Raw genomic sequence first — 16443 nt, forward strand, 5'->3', positions numbered from 1 at the left:
ATGCCAGGTCACCACATGCTGGTTGTCCCAGAGTCCCTGGAGGAGAGTGCCAGGCCGCATGCCCAGGTGGTCACCACATCAGTCCCAAGTTGGCCGTCCGTAGTGCCACCACCAAAGCGCGACCCACAACATCTCCCCCTAGTGGTCCTCAATATTTGCCATCCCAGGCTTGAGAAACCACCTCGGACCCCTCTGGAGGTCTTAACCCCCACCAGGGTCCGGTGACCCTGCCGGCCCTAGCCACCAGCTCGGACGGCGCCCCGACGGACAAGGGACGCCACACTCCACCAGACCCCCCGTGGGACCCAGGTCGTACCTCGACACCCAAGGCTGGACCCCACGTCCAAATCTCGCCATCACAGCCCCCCAGCTGGCTGGCATACCCAAATTTTGAAAGGGGCAACTTTTGCCCGAGGCCATCACCCATGACCTCTCCATATCCAGATCCCGCAGCCCGGGGACCAATCCCAACCATGGCTGCTCTAAATCAAGTTCCCATTGTAATTTTATTTTAAATTTTATTTTACAAATTTTCATTCCCACTGCCAAACCGCAGCTGCAGGGAACAACCTCTACCACCGGTTGTTCTGCCCCTCCCTGCAGTTGATCCAAATTCCCTACAGGGACCAAATCTCCAGAAGCTCTATCTCCCGATCCTCCAAGATCCAAATCCAGCCCGGAGCCAACACACTCCCCCAACTGGTTGTCCAATTTTGGAGCCTCTGTTTCCAAATAGCAGTGTACAATGAGCGTCCCCTCGGTCATTCCAACCACCTCCTCGGACCAACTCACCTCATCACCCAGGCTCCTTTGGGCCTGAACAAGCTCTACCTCCATGGGACTGTCACAGGTCTCCAGCCGCTGGATCGAATCATCCTCATCCTCATCATTTCCACAAATCATTCTTGGCCCCGCCAGGCTTTGATCAATATCCCCAATAAATACCTGGTCCGGCTCTATCGCATGGACCCCCAAAAACTCTACCCCCTCTTGCTCCGCACCACCGCCCTGGTGCTGCACAATTCCAAATTCATCCCCCGGTTGGGGTGTTGTGACATCCACACGGTCCCGATAAACAACCAGGCCAGAATGTGGGAAACATTCCCCATTACAACTCTCACATTCCAAATTTCCTTCCCCGCTCACCTGTGGACACTCCACGTTTACCTGCAGGCATTCCCCATCTACCTGTACACATTCTCCGCTCACCTGTACACTTACCACAATTGCCATTTCCCTTTTTAATCCATTAATTTGGTCACTCAGGTCCTTCAGTCCTTCCCTCCATTCCTTCCCCTGCGACTCCATTTTATTTTCCATCCCTTCAATTTTATTTTTTCTTCCCCGAATTTCTGCCAGGTTTCGCTCACCCTGTGCGTACATGTCTCCCATCTGCTTTCCCATTTTGTTTGCCAGCCCATCAAGTTTATCATTTATTCCCCGAAGTTCTGCAAGGTTTCGCTCACCCTGAGCATCCATTAATTCCTTTAAAAATTTCATTAAAGCCTGGTCGTCTCTCGGGGCCGTCCCATTTGTTCCCGACTCCCCGGTAGGGGAGGGGCATAAGTTGGTGCTCGGGACGAGGGAGGTTCCAAGGCTCACCTCTGCATCAAACTCCCCTATTTCTGGCTCACTCCCAACGCTGACGGAGGCCTCGCTACGCACCTCCATTTCGTCGACCTCCGACATCCGCTTTTCGGAAGGTCGTTCCCCGCGCGCGTATTTATTTCAATTCCAAAAACACAATTTAAATTTGACGAAGACGCGATATCGCGCTCCGTATGCCCAATTGATTACTAAATTTCTCCGCCTCGCCTATAAAAATTTTGCGTTCGAACGTCGGGCGCAATGTACGCCCGACCGTGTCGATGTCTCGCCGCGGACAAAAAAATTTGTCCGACGGGTTCAAATCCTACACTCCTGACACCACTTGTTACGCAACCGTGATTAACACCACAGTTACGGATGGCCGATTTGCGAGACTTTACACTCCCGAGGCGAAAACTCAATGGCGGATTAAAGCTCAACACAAAGTTAAACGCGCGGAATGGCGGACACAGCAAAGCTCCGCCCGCCGCCTTATCTACTAAAATGAAACACCCAGGAAAACTGCGTTCAGATATATACAGAAAATAATATAAGGATTTATTATTTATAAGTAAAGACAGTGAAAAAGCCCGCGCCGGTAATACTAATAAATCGAATAAGCCTAAATTGGGATCCCAGACACAACAGATATCAAACACGATACGAGGGAGGTGAATACGAAAATAACACGTCTTTTTGGTTTATGCACAGTGTATTCGCGGGTACGGCCTTATCTCGTCCTTGTCGTCTTGGTGACCGCCGTCCAACACCCGGCTCCTTTCGGCCCCGATGTACCCACGAGGCCTCGCTCCAAGTTCCACAAGCCCCGATCGCACACCACGAGGTCCCTCGCTCCAAGTTCCACAAGGCCTCGCTCCAAGCACCACGCGTCCGACGCAGGCCAGCGGCTCCACACGAGGTCGATCTCCACAAGGTCCGTGCACCAAAGGTTCAACGTAAGCTGCACAAAGCAAGCGAACTCCACTTGACTCGACTCTCTTTTGGGAGTGCTGGCAGCCAAGTGCCAACTGTTCGGTGCCAACTGCCAACTCCGACGAACTGCTCCGAACTGCTCACGAACTGTTGCGAACTGCCGTGTGCTCTGTGTGCTCTGTGTTCAACGAACTGTTGCGAACTGCTCACGAACTCCTGCGAACTGCCGTGTGCTCTGTGTGCGAACTGCTCTAATATCTCTCGCCGATGACGTCACATTGGCGCACTCCTCAGCCAATAATAGCCTCCCAACTCGCCCAGGTCACGCCCTCTGCGGCATCGCTCCACTCTTGACATCTCCCGTCCCCGACCCCGCGGTCCTTGTGTTATAACACGTGCCAGGCGAGGTTTGTAGGCCTTGGAGGTGTAAACGGTGGCGGCCAATTGTGGCGGTGTTTTTGGCCTGGTTTCCTGTCCATTTATTCCGAAGTCATTGTCAGGGAAAGGAATTATTTAATGTTGCGCTAAGGACCTAACTAATGTTTATGTGGTTTGCAGTGCCATAATGGACAAAGGTTTGACTACTAGGTGAGACTCACAGGGGCGTTACCTTTAATCCCTCACTACTTAACACTCGAATCTCCAGGTAGATCCACAATCATACATCTTACCCCGACAAACGCCTAAACATCAAGAACTTATTACATGTAGAGTCCCTGTCACGACAGCCGAATACCTACCTATTCAGATCTACCTAGCTCTAGATGTTGCGCTACCAAATTCATAACACTATGTTAGAAATTTCATGCTTTTCTTATAAAATGCACAATTGTTGTTGTTATCCGCTGTACTAAAAGTGCATCCTCAAGCTCATACACACAGCATCATCTAACTATCGACTTCCCTCTAATACTTGTGCTTTCCCCGTCATCCCTTCACACTAAGCACATCCCTCGTCATTATCATCCACCTAATCTGACTACGTCCCCACTACTTGTACAATGTCTCTACTTAATTCTCAGTCTTCTAAAGTCACTTCTAAGTCCCTAACAATTATCCTAGCCCGCCCTGGCTAGTTCTCACTGCCAACCCCCATAATCTATAGCTCATGTGCCCCAAAATGTGAGGGAGAATGGTAAAGCTACCATTCGCCATCACTATGGCTAATTGTCCACTGTACTCGAGCCTCGGTGCGGAAATACATTGTCATTTCAGCCCGGCTTCGCAAAGCCGAGCAATGCATACTGGTGTTCTGTCTCCGGTTGGTTGGGTCCGTCCGGCATTTTCGATTCTGGGGAGGAGGCATACTCGGACCGAGGTTCTAGGCGCCATCTCGGCACGGAGCCTTCCGGTCTCTGCCACGATGACCCAACCTCCCCCGGTCGGAGCACCGCGCCTGCCAGGGGGCGAAGGTCCGACCTCTCCTACCCCTGGAATCGTGCCGTTTTCCCCTTGGGCCACGGCACGGCACCGACCATACAGGGCGGGGCCCGGCCCGAATCGTGCATGCTGCCGCGGCAACGATCCCCGCCGGCTCCCGCAGCACACAAAGCGCACTACGCCCCGAGAGCTCGCCTCGGCTGTACGTCGGCCTAAACGCTGCCCCGGTCTGCGTCGATGCCTGAATCGCATTCTCACATCCGCACGCGACCCTTTCCATACTCACACAACGCGGCGCTCCAGCGCCTCCCATACTCTCCATGCATTCTACTCCTGCACTCTCTCTCCGTGCACTCTCTTTTTTTACACACTCAGGTGCGCACCACTCAGGCGCACCCGTTCTACTCGCACACTCCATTATCACACACTCCTCTGTTACACACATTTCTTCCACGCACTCCTCTCGTGCACTCTCCCCCGTTACGTCCTCTGTAACAACCATGGGTGTGCACTCCTGCATACACCCACTCAGTGCACACCTACCCACGGGTGTGAAATCTCCTGCTGCTCACCCAATCACGTGCTCTGGTGTGCACTTCCGCACACGCTCCTCAGCCAACTCACACTCTGTCTTCATCAATGTGTCTTCATCAATGATCTCTCTGACTCTCTTGAAAATCCTCTCTATCTCTTTGCTGATGACTCTACTCTCTGTCGCTCCATTCCGCATCCCTCAGATCGGCAGTCTGCAGCCTCCTCACTCTCTTCAGATCTGGACAAAATCACAGACTGGGCAAACAAGTGGAACATGTCTTTCAATCCTGACAAATCTCACACTCTTACGATGTCTCTCCGAAAAGACCGACTGGACAACCCTCCCATCCACTTTCTGAATAATCCTCTCCAAGAAGTTCTGTCACTCAAGCTTTTGGGTCTCACTATCTGCCATGATCTTTCCTGGGAAAACCACATTTCAAATCTGGCCTCCAAAGCCAGTCGCCGACTGGGCATCCTCCGTCGTGTGAAGTCCTTCCTTGGCACACCTGAGCTCCTCACCACATACAAGGCTTTCATCCGCAGCTCAATGGAATACTGCTCTCCCCTCTGGGCTGGTGCTCCTGCCTCACACCTAGCTCGTCTTCACGCTGTTGAAACCAAAGCGTTCAGAATCATTGGAATTTCCCGCAATGAAGCTAACTCCAAGGGCCTTTCACTCACTCACCGCAGGCAGGTTGGTGGTCTTTCCGTCTTTTACTGACTCCTCTCTGGCCTTGCCCCCCCCAGCTCTCTCTGGGCTCTGTCGCCCAAATATTCCTACAGGTCGCACAAGATCTGCCTGCAACCCTCTTATGGTTAAACTGCCAAAATCAAGACTCTCTGCTCACCTTCACTCCTTCATTCCTCTTTTCTCCCGCCTCTGGAACAAACTCCCTCACTCTCTTCAATCCCACTCCACCCTCCAGGTCTTTAAAACAGCTGTTCACCACCATCTCTTATCTTCCCCCATCCAAAACCTTGATCTTTTCTACCCCTGCTAATTTCACCCCAAATCCACTTTTTTGAAATACCAACTTCTGTCCTGGAAGTCCTTGGTGTCCTTGTGTTTTATACTTCTCCCACCCCCCCCCCCCTTCCCACGCCTCCTCCCCCCAAGCCCTCTCCCTCCCACACATCTCCCTGCTCTCAAATGTTGTGTTTGTGTGCTTCCCCTTCTCTCCCCATCTTGTCTACCGCTCCCTCTTTTTATATATCTTGTTTGTCTGGTTGATTTGTTTGTGATATAACTGTTAGCTCTTTCACGAGCCTCGATTCAGTATACAAAAAAACAAACCAAAAAAAAAACCTCACACATACACTCTGTTGTGCACTCACTCTCATTTTCGCACTCTGTTTCACACTCGCGCTTCGGCACACACCTTTTCCTCACACTCGCGCCATTCACCTTCACACCTCGCACCACGGACCTTCCACAAGCGCCCGGGTGACGTCGCGATCCCAAGCGCGCGAAAAATCATTTCGCGCCAAACACTTCCGCGCCAAACCTTTTCACGCCATATACAACCCTGCTTACCTTCGGGATCCTTTTCTCCTCATGCAGCTGCAAACTTTTATTTCGGTTAGGAAGCACTACATCATAATGCGAATGCAGACTTTGTGTACATTCCATTTCTTTCTTCAATTCATGTACTACCTCTGCCGTGTCCTCAACCCCAATTTCAACTATAATTATTTCAATTTCTTTTTCCCCGACGACCGCTGGTGCTAATAAAATAAAATTTTCTAATTCAGCAGCCGTCGGCTTTTCCACACCCCGTGTCGCGATTTCTACCCCGGTCCACCCGGCTGCGCTTTGCTCCACCTCGCTTTCCCCGTGTTCCTCGAATCGCGTTACCCTGTCGCATACCAATGTGCGGTCTATGTCCTCCCCAAATTTTTTTATGTGGCCACCCATTCTGTTTTCAAACCCCGTTAACCCGTCCTTCATTCCTTTCATTTGATTTTCTCGGGTGGCCATCCTGATTTCCAACCCCGTTAACCCCTCATTCACTTCTCCCATCTAGCCACCCACGTCCTCCAATTGGCCCCCCAATTTGCTTTTGAATCCCCCCAATTTGCTTTCTAATCCCCCAATTTGATTTCCCAATTGCTCCCCCATTCAGTTTTCCAAATTATTTAACCCATCTTTCATTTGGTCGCCCATTTCCTTCATTTGGTTACTTTGCGCATCCATCTCAATTTTCAATCCCCCAATTTGGTTTCCCAATCGCTCCCCCATTCTGTTTTCCAATCGCTCACTGTTCTTTTCCATCCCCATCTGTATGGCTGCCTGTATCTGCGCCATGAGGGCCTGCACATCTATCCCCCCCATTTGCCCAGCGGGCGCGGCCCTCGTCGCTATGTGCGAGGCGCCGCCATTTTGTTCGCCTGCCACCCCTACTGCTGCACCCTCTTCAATGTCCTCTTCCATTTCTCCCAATTGTCCCAATTCTTCCCTGGGGTCGTGGGTTGACTCTCATTCCTTTACCTCCTCATCTTCTACCCCCACCAGCATCCGACCGCCTTGGCTATCCATGGCACGATTTAATTTAGATGTTACTTCAATTTCGGCCGCTCGTAATTTTGAGTGCGTTAGGCGCACTTCGGGTCAAATCCCACGCCCCGACACCAATTGTTGCGGCCAATGTGCAAAATTGGTGTCCAAAATTTGGTCTAAAAAATTTAATCCCAGATTCCAAATCCCCACTCCTGACTACCAATTGTTGCGGATCTCCAAAACATCGGCCTCCCCCTTACCAAAGGGGGATTAATCCCCTTGTCTTTTTACTAGCCGACGCGATCCGGGGCTATTACGTTCCTTCCGGTCGGTGTTAAATAGGGTTGTAAGCCGAATTAGTCTTATTACCTAAGTACTAACACCGGCCGTGAAGCAAGGAAATAACCCCACCCGAACCACGGTTTCAGTGGACACGCCAAGCGAAAGTGATTCGTGATTCGTGATTCGGGCCGTTAACAGGTATTAACCCGATTGGAGCGGTTGTGATCGTGCCACACTTACCCAATTGAGAAATCACTAAGATGGTCGAATTAAGAGGAAAACAGGAAGAACAGGTAATTTATTACACTTTGTACAAATAAGAAGAGGAAAAGAAGCAATGTACAGGGAAGAAGAAGAAGCAGATACACAGGGCAGCCTTATACAGTCTTATACTTATCCCTGGACACGGGCCCGTTCACACTCAGTCACACTGTCAGACTCACTCACACGGGGTTTGTAGATGGTCGGGTTGAGGGTCCACCGATGGCGTCCACAGCTCGCTCCGGTCCCTGGCTCGTACCACGAAGCAGCTGGTGATGGTAGACGGCAGGCAAGATCGCCCCGTGTCGGTGGCGCGGATCGGACAATTATACTGGGGGGGGGGGATCGGTAAGCTGGCGATTATACTGGCGTACGTAATAGTTATACCGACGCCTTATACGTGCTCCCGGTATAGCTCGGTACAATGCGCCACTTCCACAAGTCCTCTGCAAGGCGCCACTCCGGCAATGCTTTCCCAATGATGTCACCAAAGCCAAGCCAAGTCCCAGTTCTTTGCCACTGCTGTATGCACGCGAGTCCTTCTCATATACCGACGCCTTATACGTGCTCCCGGTATAGCTCGGTACAATGCGCCACTCCCACAAGTCCTCTGCAAGGCGCCACTCCGGCAATGCTTTCCCAATGATGTCACCAAAGCCAAGCCAAGTCCCAGTTCTTTGCCACTGCCGTATGCACGCGAGTCCTTCTCATATACCGACGCCTTATACGTGCTCCCGGTATAGCTCGGTACAATGCGCCACTCCCACAAGTCCTCTGCAAGGCGCCACTCCGGCAATGCTTTCCCAATGATGTCACCAAAGACAAGCCAAGTCCCAGTTCTTTGCCACTGCCGTATGCACGCGAGTCCTTCTCATATATCGAGTGCCGTTCAGTCCTCTTGGTAAAACGCAATCGTGCAAGTCCTTGGACAGTCCTTCAGAGGGCTTTACGCTCGCGGTTATATAGCGCCGCTTTAGCCAACCCTCTCGAACCTCTAGCCACACCCTTACCACGCCCTTTAGCCATGCCCACTCGAGCCCTGGTTGGTTGATGGGGTCTTACCGGTTCCGCCCTTGATGTCTGCTTGATGTGGCCACACCCCCGACCTCACGCTCCGCCCCCTTTTCGGGCCTTACCTCGTGGCATTTGGGCTGGTTTGAGCATCCTAATGCGAGGGGCAATGGGGTGCAGACTGGATGGGCGCAATGGGGCATGGGGTGCAGACTGGATGGTGTGCAATGGAGTCGATTGGAGGGAGGGCTGCAGAATGAACGGGGCCTACTCTTATTTGTTTTACACAACGCAGATATCACTATTGGAAATGGCCTTATCTCACATATACGAAGAAATAACTAACGTTCTAAGGTGACCTACGTGTTGCTTGTGGCCTAACTATGGGGTGCAACCTTTAACCTTTAATGATGTTACCTGTGGGCGTTCTCAAAACCGCAACAATAGTTTATATTTGGTAGCATATCCCATGCATGCAATAAATGCATTGAGTCTGTGACCCGTCGATATCACCAAACTATTGGTATCTTCCTTTGAGATTCTTTGCCAAGCCTTTACTGCAGCCATATTCAGTTGTTGGGTTTGGGGGGTTGCTGACTTTAGTTTCCTCCTCAGCAAGTGAAATTCATGCTCAATTGGTTTTAAATCAGGGGATTGACTTGGCCAGTCTAAAACCTTATAATTTCCCCCCTGATGATCTCCTTGGTTGCATTGGTGGTGTGTTTTGGGTCATTATCTTGCAGCGCATGGTGAAGCCCCGCCGAGTGAGGTTGGAGGCCTTTTCTTGTACATAGGCAGACAAAATGTTTCTGTACATTTCCAAACTCATTCTGCTGTTGCCATCATTAGTTACATCATCAATAAAGATGAGTGAGCCAGTTTCAGAGGCAGACATGCAAGCCCAAGCCATGACACTACCTCTGCCATGCTTCACAGATGAGGTAGTAAGCTTTGGATTACATGCAGTTCCTCCCTTTCTCCCCACTTTCGCCTTTCCATCACTTTGATAAATGTTTATCCTGATCTCACTTGTCCATAAAACTTTGTTCTAGAACTCAATGGGTTCACCTCTGTACTTCTTGGCAAATTCTAATCTGGCCTTTCCTTTTTTGGTGCTGATGGGAGGTTTGCATCTTGTGGTGTAACCTTTGTAATTCTGCTGTCAAAATCGTCTACGAATGGTAGATTGTGATACTTTCACTTCTGCACTCTGGAGGTTGTTGGTGATGTTACTGGCATTATTGTAGGGTTTCTCTTCACAGTTCTGATGATTTTTTGTTGTTTTCCTTGTCCGACCGGCCATTGTCTATTGCTAAGTACATGAGTGGTTTCGTTTTTCCTCAAGCTATTCCAAATTGTTGTATTTGCTGTGCCCAGTTTTTGTGCTATGGTTTAATTTAATTATCCTGTTCTTTCAGCTTCCAAATTGCATGCTTTTCTTTCATTGACAGTTCTCTGGTCTTCATGTTGTTTATGCCTGCTGACTCCAAAGGCAGACTCCCAAAGGCTAAAAGCAAGACTAGATATTCACAGCTCTTTAATGTGTGAACAATCAATGCACCAAGAAACATCTATCAGTCATTTGTTGCAATACTTATGCTTACCTAAAATTGGAGGACTGAACATAAAAAGTGCTATTGTTTTTGCTTCCCCCAAGATCAGTGGCTGTTTGTCTCATTTAGCAATCCTATGTTTGTCTCATTTAACAGTCCTGTGTTGTGTCTTGTGTAGCCATCTGGATATGTGTGTGTGGGTGTCCACGGTGTCCGTCTGTATATATGTTTCTAGGTGTGTGGGATATGTGTGTTGCAGTTCCACTACGAGCCTTAGATCCTGTAATAGAAAAAGAAGGAAGGCATTCTGTGTATAAATCTGGTTATTTGAATAAGATTTTCTCTTTCATAAAGGAGTATTTGCATTGAACACAAAATTTTAGTTTCTTTATGCATCACATTGGAAAAATGCAAAATATCTCAGACTTTTGCACAGTCATGTGTATATTATTATCAATGTAGCAGCCCATCTTTGTATACTGCAGACAAACCCCTCTTTCATTTTGAGAGGTGTTTGGTATACTCACCACACTTGCCAAGTGTGGGTTGTTGAGAGAGTCGTGGCAGGTATTTGTAATCTATCTATAATTCCAGCAATCTCTGTGTGTCTGTCTGTGTGTCTGTGTGTCTGTGACCGCTGTTTCTCGACAACCACGGGTCCGATATACTTGAAACTTGCCAGGTATATTGCTGGGGACCCGAGGATGTGCCTTTTCAAGGTTTGTAATTAATCGGACAAGTACCTACCGAGCTATGTCCAAAAAACGCTTCAACCAATCAGAGAGCAGCGAGCTATCACGTGTGCCGAACCGTTAATGCAATGCAAGCGTTAATGCGTTAATGCAAGGCTTTTCTTTTTTTCCCTCTTCTCTTTCTACTTTTCCTTGCGATTAAATTGCAAACAGCCAAAATACGTTGGCGCTAATTGAATAATTGGCCATTAACACTAAAATAATCGTAACTGCGATATGCCAACTTCCGGACAGTGCAGCCTTCCATGTTGTTGTTGTTTGCAGCAGCTGTTTGCAGCAAGGCAAGGCTTTTCTTTTTTTCCCTCTTCTCTTTCTACTTTTCCTTGCGATTAAATTGCAAAAAGCCAAAATACGTTGGCGATAATTGAATAAATGGGCATTAATAGATAGATAGATAGATATGCGATATGCGAACTTCCGGACAGTGTGCGCGTTACGAGCTGACCGCCATTACGGTACGTAATTCGATTTCTTATGCGCATTATTTCTCCCAATTCAGTCAGAGCGAAGGGCGGAAGCGAAGAGCGTTGTTATTTTTTGTTTACGGGCGTACGGGCGGGGTAGAGCGTACGGGTAGCGTTTTTTTTTTTTTTTGGCAAGGAACGGGCACCCACGTACGGGCAATGCCCTAGTTTGTTCAAAAGAAGACACCAAGGGAAGTACAGTGGTGAGAAAAAGTTTATGAACCCTTTCTAATGTTCTGTATTTTTGCATATATTTGACCTAAAATGTGATCACATCTTCATCTAATTCCTAATAATAGACAAAGAGAACCTGATTAAACAAATAGCACACAAAAAAAATCTACTTTTTAATCTATTTATTGAGCAAAATGATCCAACATTCAATTTCTTTGTCGGAAAAAGTATGTGAACCTTCACATTCAGTAATTTGTGGCACCCCTCTGAGCAACAATAACTTCAACCAAACGTTTCCTGTAACTCCTGATCAGTCCTTTATATCGGCTTGGAGGAATTTTGGCCGATTCCTCCTTACAGAACTGCTTCAACTCAGATATTTGTGGGCTTTTTTGCATGAACTGCTCACTTCAGGTTCTGCAGTAACATTTCAATTGGGTTAAGGTCTGGACTTTGACTTGGCCATTCCAAAATGCAAAATCTCTTCTGTTTCAGCTATTCTGTTGCAGATTTACTTCTGTGTTTAGGATTGTTGTCTTGCTGTATGACCCATTTTCTGTAAAGCTTCAGCTCATGGACAGATGCCTTGACATGCTCCTGTAGAATTTGCTGTTGCAATCCAGAATTCATGGTTCCGTCAATGATAGCATGCCATCTGGTTCCTGAGGCAGCAAAGCAGCCCCAAACCATGATACTCCCACCACCATGCTTCACGGTTGGGATGAAGTTCTCATGTTGGAATGCAGTGTTTGGTTTTTGCCGTACTGTTACGGGGTCCTCCCCTATCCCCTGGTCTCGGTAAACCTCCAAACCCCGAGAGGGTCCCCGGCAGAAAGATATGTTATCCTTAGTTGAAATCAATCAAATCAATAATGAGACCACACCAAGGGTTATGAACAAACAATAATATATTATAAATCACACCGGAATCACGACACAAATAATAAGAGCAATTCGCCCTACAATCACTATTTCAAGATGGTACCACCTTATCTATTCCTTTAACCCCAACTCACAGCACTCCCCCAATGTCTCTGTACCCCTCCAAGGCGAAGTCGATTCGCTCCAGCGATCGTTGGATCAATGCCCGATCACAATCAATTGAGGCGTGGACGATCGAAGCAACCCATAGGTCACGTGGTCCAACACCCAGCACAATAGCGGTGGAATGGGAAACCTCCCAAAGACGCGCTCCGACATACACGTGTGCGGTTGAATCAGCGAGTCTCCTTATAATCCCCAAAAGCCACTTTCTTGCACAGCCGTCCCCGGCAACCCACCAGGGAATAATGCCCGGCCGACGCGACAAAAACCTTTTCACTGAAGTGAAGGCAGCGCACGTGGCGAAATGGCGGACGGCTTTCACTCGAGCCGGGCTTTCAGGCAAGGACACTCCGGATCCTCAATGTAGATACCCGACTACGCAGGCTCAACAGCACTCCGGCGATGTCACCTATCACACGAACTTCCTTTCAAGGCCTCAAAGTTCACTCGCACTGCCCACTCGACCGCTCGGTCCGGCTTCAACAAAAACGTCTTTCCACGATCTCTTCATGCTTCTTCTTCCTTGCTCCCTTTCTCCTCCGGGTCACCATCCGGATTTCCGGCCACATTTTACCAGGAGCGCTTTTAAACCTTTTAACCACAATAACCCTTACTGAGAACCAACAATAATAATAATGATACCAACAATAATTAGGGCCGAATCCGTAACAATACGGTTTCTCATTTAAGCCAAAAAATTTCGACTCATCTGTCCACAGAACATTCTTCCAATAGCCGTCTGGATCATCCAGGTGGTCTTTGGCAAACTTGAGACTGTCACCAATGTTCTTCTTGGAGAGCAGTGTTTTCCTCCTTGCCATCCTCCCATGAACACCATTCTTGTTCAGTGTTTTCCTGATGGTGGACTCATGAACTCTGACATTAGCCAATGCAAGAGAGGCCTGCAGATCCTTAGACATTACTCTGGGTTTCTTTATGACTTCCTGGATTATTGTACGCCTTGCTCTTGGACCAATTTTCATGTAACGGTCGCTCCGGGAAAGAGTAACAATGGTGTTGAATTTTCTCCATTTGTACACTATCTGCCTGGCAGTGGATTGGTAGAGCCCAACATATTTAGAAATGGTTTGTAACCCTTTCCAGACCGAAGAGCATCGGCAATACTTTCTGAGGTAATCAGAAACCTGTTTTGAATGGGAAATGACATGCTTCCACAAACCTGTGTGGTGAAGACGAGACTGATGGTGACAAACAAAGTTTATGTTTTCATTTAGGACAGGGCCACCCAAACTCACTCCTGATTGTCATCCCATTGATTGAAACACCTGACTGTAATTACCCCCTTAATTGAGCTGATTAGCCTAGAGGTCCACATTCCTTTTTCCCACAAATGAATTGAATGTTGGATCATTTTGCTCAATAAATAAATGAAAAAGTAGATATTTTTTGTGTGCTATTTGTTCAATCAGGGCCTCTTTATCTATGATTAGGACTGAGATGAAAATCTGATCACATTTGAGGTCAAATTTATGCAGAAATACAGAAAATTCTAAAGGGTTCACAAACTTTTTTCTTACCATTGTATACTAAAGTACCTTGCTCAAGAGTTACTGTTCAACACAGGTGAAAATATAACGCAATGGGACAATAAACAATTACATGATACAGAAATAGCAATTATGTTGTGGCGTTCCCAATTCAGCACAAACTAAATTGGGTTTGTCTGACAGGTTCTGTCTGGTTGGTGTTTGATGGTACCGGCTCGTATTTGCTGAATTGAGATGCTACAAGAACCCTGCAGGCTCTCAAGTGAATTTACAAGTGGCGATGTGGCATATTAATCCCTATAAAATGTCCTATAAAATGTCCATGTCCTATAAAAAAATTTTATGTCCATCTTGTCAGAGAAGGTTACAGGTCTTTGACAAATGGTTGCTTTCGAAATATATTGTCACTTTTACAATCAAACAATTACCTGATTAATTCGATTTGTCACTCATAACATGTTGACGTATTATTATTTAGGATTACAGGAGTAACCTTGTACTTGATCACAACTGTAACAGCGTGGATTACTTTTAGCTGAATATATTTCTCCTCCAGGTAAGGGAGACCTGATTGGCTGCGATCTCTCAAACAAAGTAGAGGTGATTCAGAGCAACGCCGATGTAAAGTCTCTGACATATTGTGACCTGCAATGCCTCAACCTTCGTGGTCTACGTGAGGTCCTCGACCTCTATCCGGAATATGGTGTTCGATTCCATCGAGACCTACGCCGTGAGCTCACGTACAACCTGCGTGAAGCTCGAGTGAGCCGTGTGAGTACAATTTCCCTCACCTTGCTCCCATACCACAAGGTTAACTTATACTTGACACACAAACCTCTTATTTACCCAATTGATTGCATGTTATCAATAATGGTTACGCATAGATTCCATGTTATTTACATTCCCCTAAGTCATGATTTCAGTGACGAGGACAATATTAACTTCCCCAAGATTCTTATTCAACAACTATAATTGCACTTTGACAAAACATATCTACGGTATCTCAAAACAGGAAGTCTTGGTACACTGAATCTTGTGGTGAGGCAAGTGCCCTGAACCAACTTGTCTTCACCTCATGGAAGGCCAATCAAGCTGAAGGCAATCTCAGTTCCTTCAACAAAGCTCAGAACAAGTGTATGTCTACCATCAGGAGAGCCAGGAAACAATATGTCTCGACTCTCAAGAATGAACTCTCAAACCTGTCTCCTTCATACAAATCCTGGTGGCGTCTGGTCAAATATGTTTCTGGTGTTTGTTCCCCTTCTATCTCCTCGGGTATCTCAAACGGCTACACAGTTGACACCACACGTGAAAAAGCCGATTGCCTAAACTCTGTGTTTGCTTCAAAATATTGTGTCCCAAACCCATCTCTCCCTGTACCCACCTACCCAGTCGAACCCACCTGCTCCAGGACTCTGTGTCCTTCTCTCCTGACAAGGTGGAGAAGTTTCTGTCAAACCTCGACTGATTCTGCAACTGGACCAGATGGCAACTGGACCTAAAATCATGCTCTGTCGCTCTATCACACCCTCTCTTTGTTCTCTTCACCCTCTGTTTTGCTCAAGGTCATCTTGGAAATCATCTTGGAAATCAGCAAACATTACCACTTTACACAAAAAGGTGCAAAAACAGATCCTTGCAACGACAGACCAATCAGTCTGCTCCCAATAATCATCAAGGTCATGGAATCCATCATCACTTCCGACATTAAGCCCTTCCTCTTCTCCGATGGCTTGATCTAAGATCATCAATTTGGAGTCAGACCAGGCCACTCCATTCTGGACATGCTGCTTCTGCTGTATCATTAATCAACAAAGAATGGAGGTCCTCAATGCCAAACAGGAAATCAGAGCTGTCACCCTTGACATATCTCATGCTTTCGATACAGTCTGGCCCAGCTCACCAAACTCTCCTCCAATGGTATCCATGAAAACCTCCACACATGGCTTGCGGACTTCCTCTCTGGTCGTAGTCAGCGTGTGGCCCTGAATGGAATTTTCTCATCTCCCCTGCCTGTTCAGGCTGGAGTTCCCCAAGGTAGTGTTCTGGGACCTTTGCTTTTTCTAATCTTCATAAATGATCTCTCCGACTCTCTTGAAAATTCTCTTTATCGTTTTGCTGATGACTCCATCCTCTGCGGCTCTATGTCTTATCCTTCAGATCGGCAGGCAGCACCCTCTTCACTCTCTGCAGACCTGGACATTATCACAAACTCGTCAAACATGTGGAACATGTCTTTCAATCCTGACAAATCTCCCACTCTCACTATGTCTCTCTGGAAAAACCGTCTGTAAAACACTCCCATCTACTTTCTGAACAATCCTCTCCAATAAGTTCTGTCACTCAAGCTTATAGGATCTCACTATCTGCCATGATCTTTCCTGGGAAAACCACATTTCCAAGCTGGCCTCCAAAGTCAGTCGCCGACTCGGCATCCTCTGTCGTGCGAAATCTTTCCTT

At 47.6% G+C, this 16443-nt stretch overlaps 1 protein-coding gene across 1 annotated transcript in view; it reads left to right on the forward strand.

Annotated features, from left to right (window-relative positions):
• LOC137429399 (voltage-gated delayed rectifier potassium channel KCNH8-like) overlaps positions 1–15013 on the forward strand; it is a 723799-nt gene extending 708786 nt beyond the window's left edge. The window contains exons 11-12 of the mRNA XM_078781042.1: positions 14540–14754; positions 14996–15013. Of these exons, the coding sequence (XP_078637168.1) occupies positions 14540–14754; positions 14996–15013 (233 nt within the window). The remainder of the gene's footprint in view (positions 1–14539; positions 14755–14995) is intronic.
• Positions 15014–16443: the final 1430 nt, after the last annotated feature.

The sequence above is a fragment of the Myxine glutinosa genome, chromosome 6 (assembly GCF_964187855.1).
Source record: "Myxine glutinosa chromosome 6, kmMyxGlut1.1, whole genome shotgun sequence".
NCBI lineage: Eukaryota > Metazoa > Chordata > Myxini > Myxiniformes > Myxinidae > Myxine > Myxine glutinosa.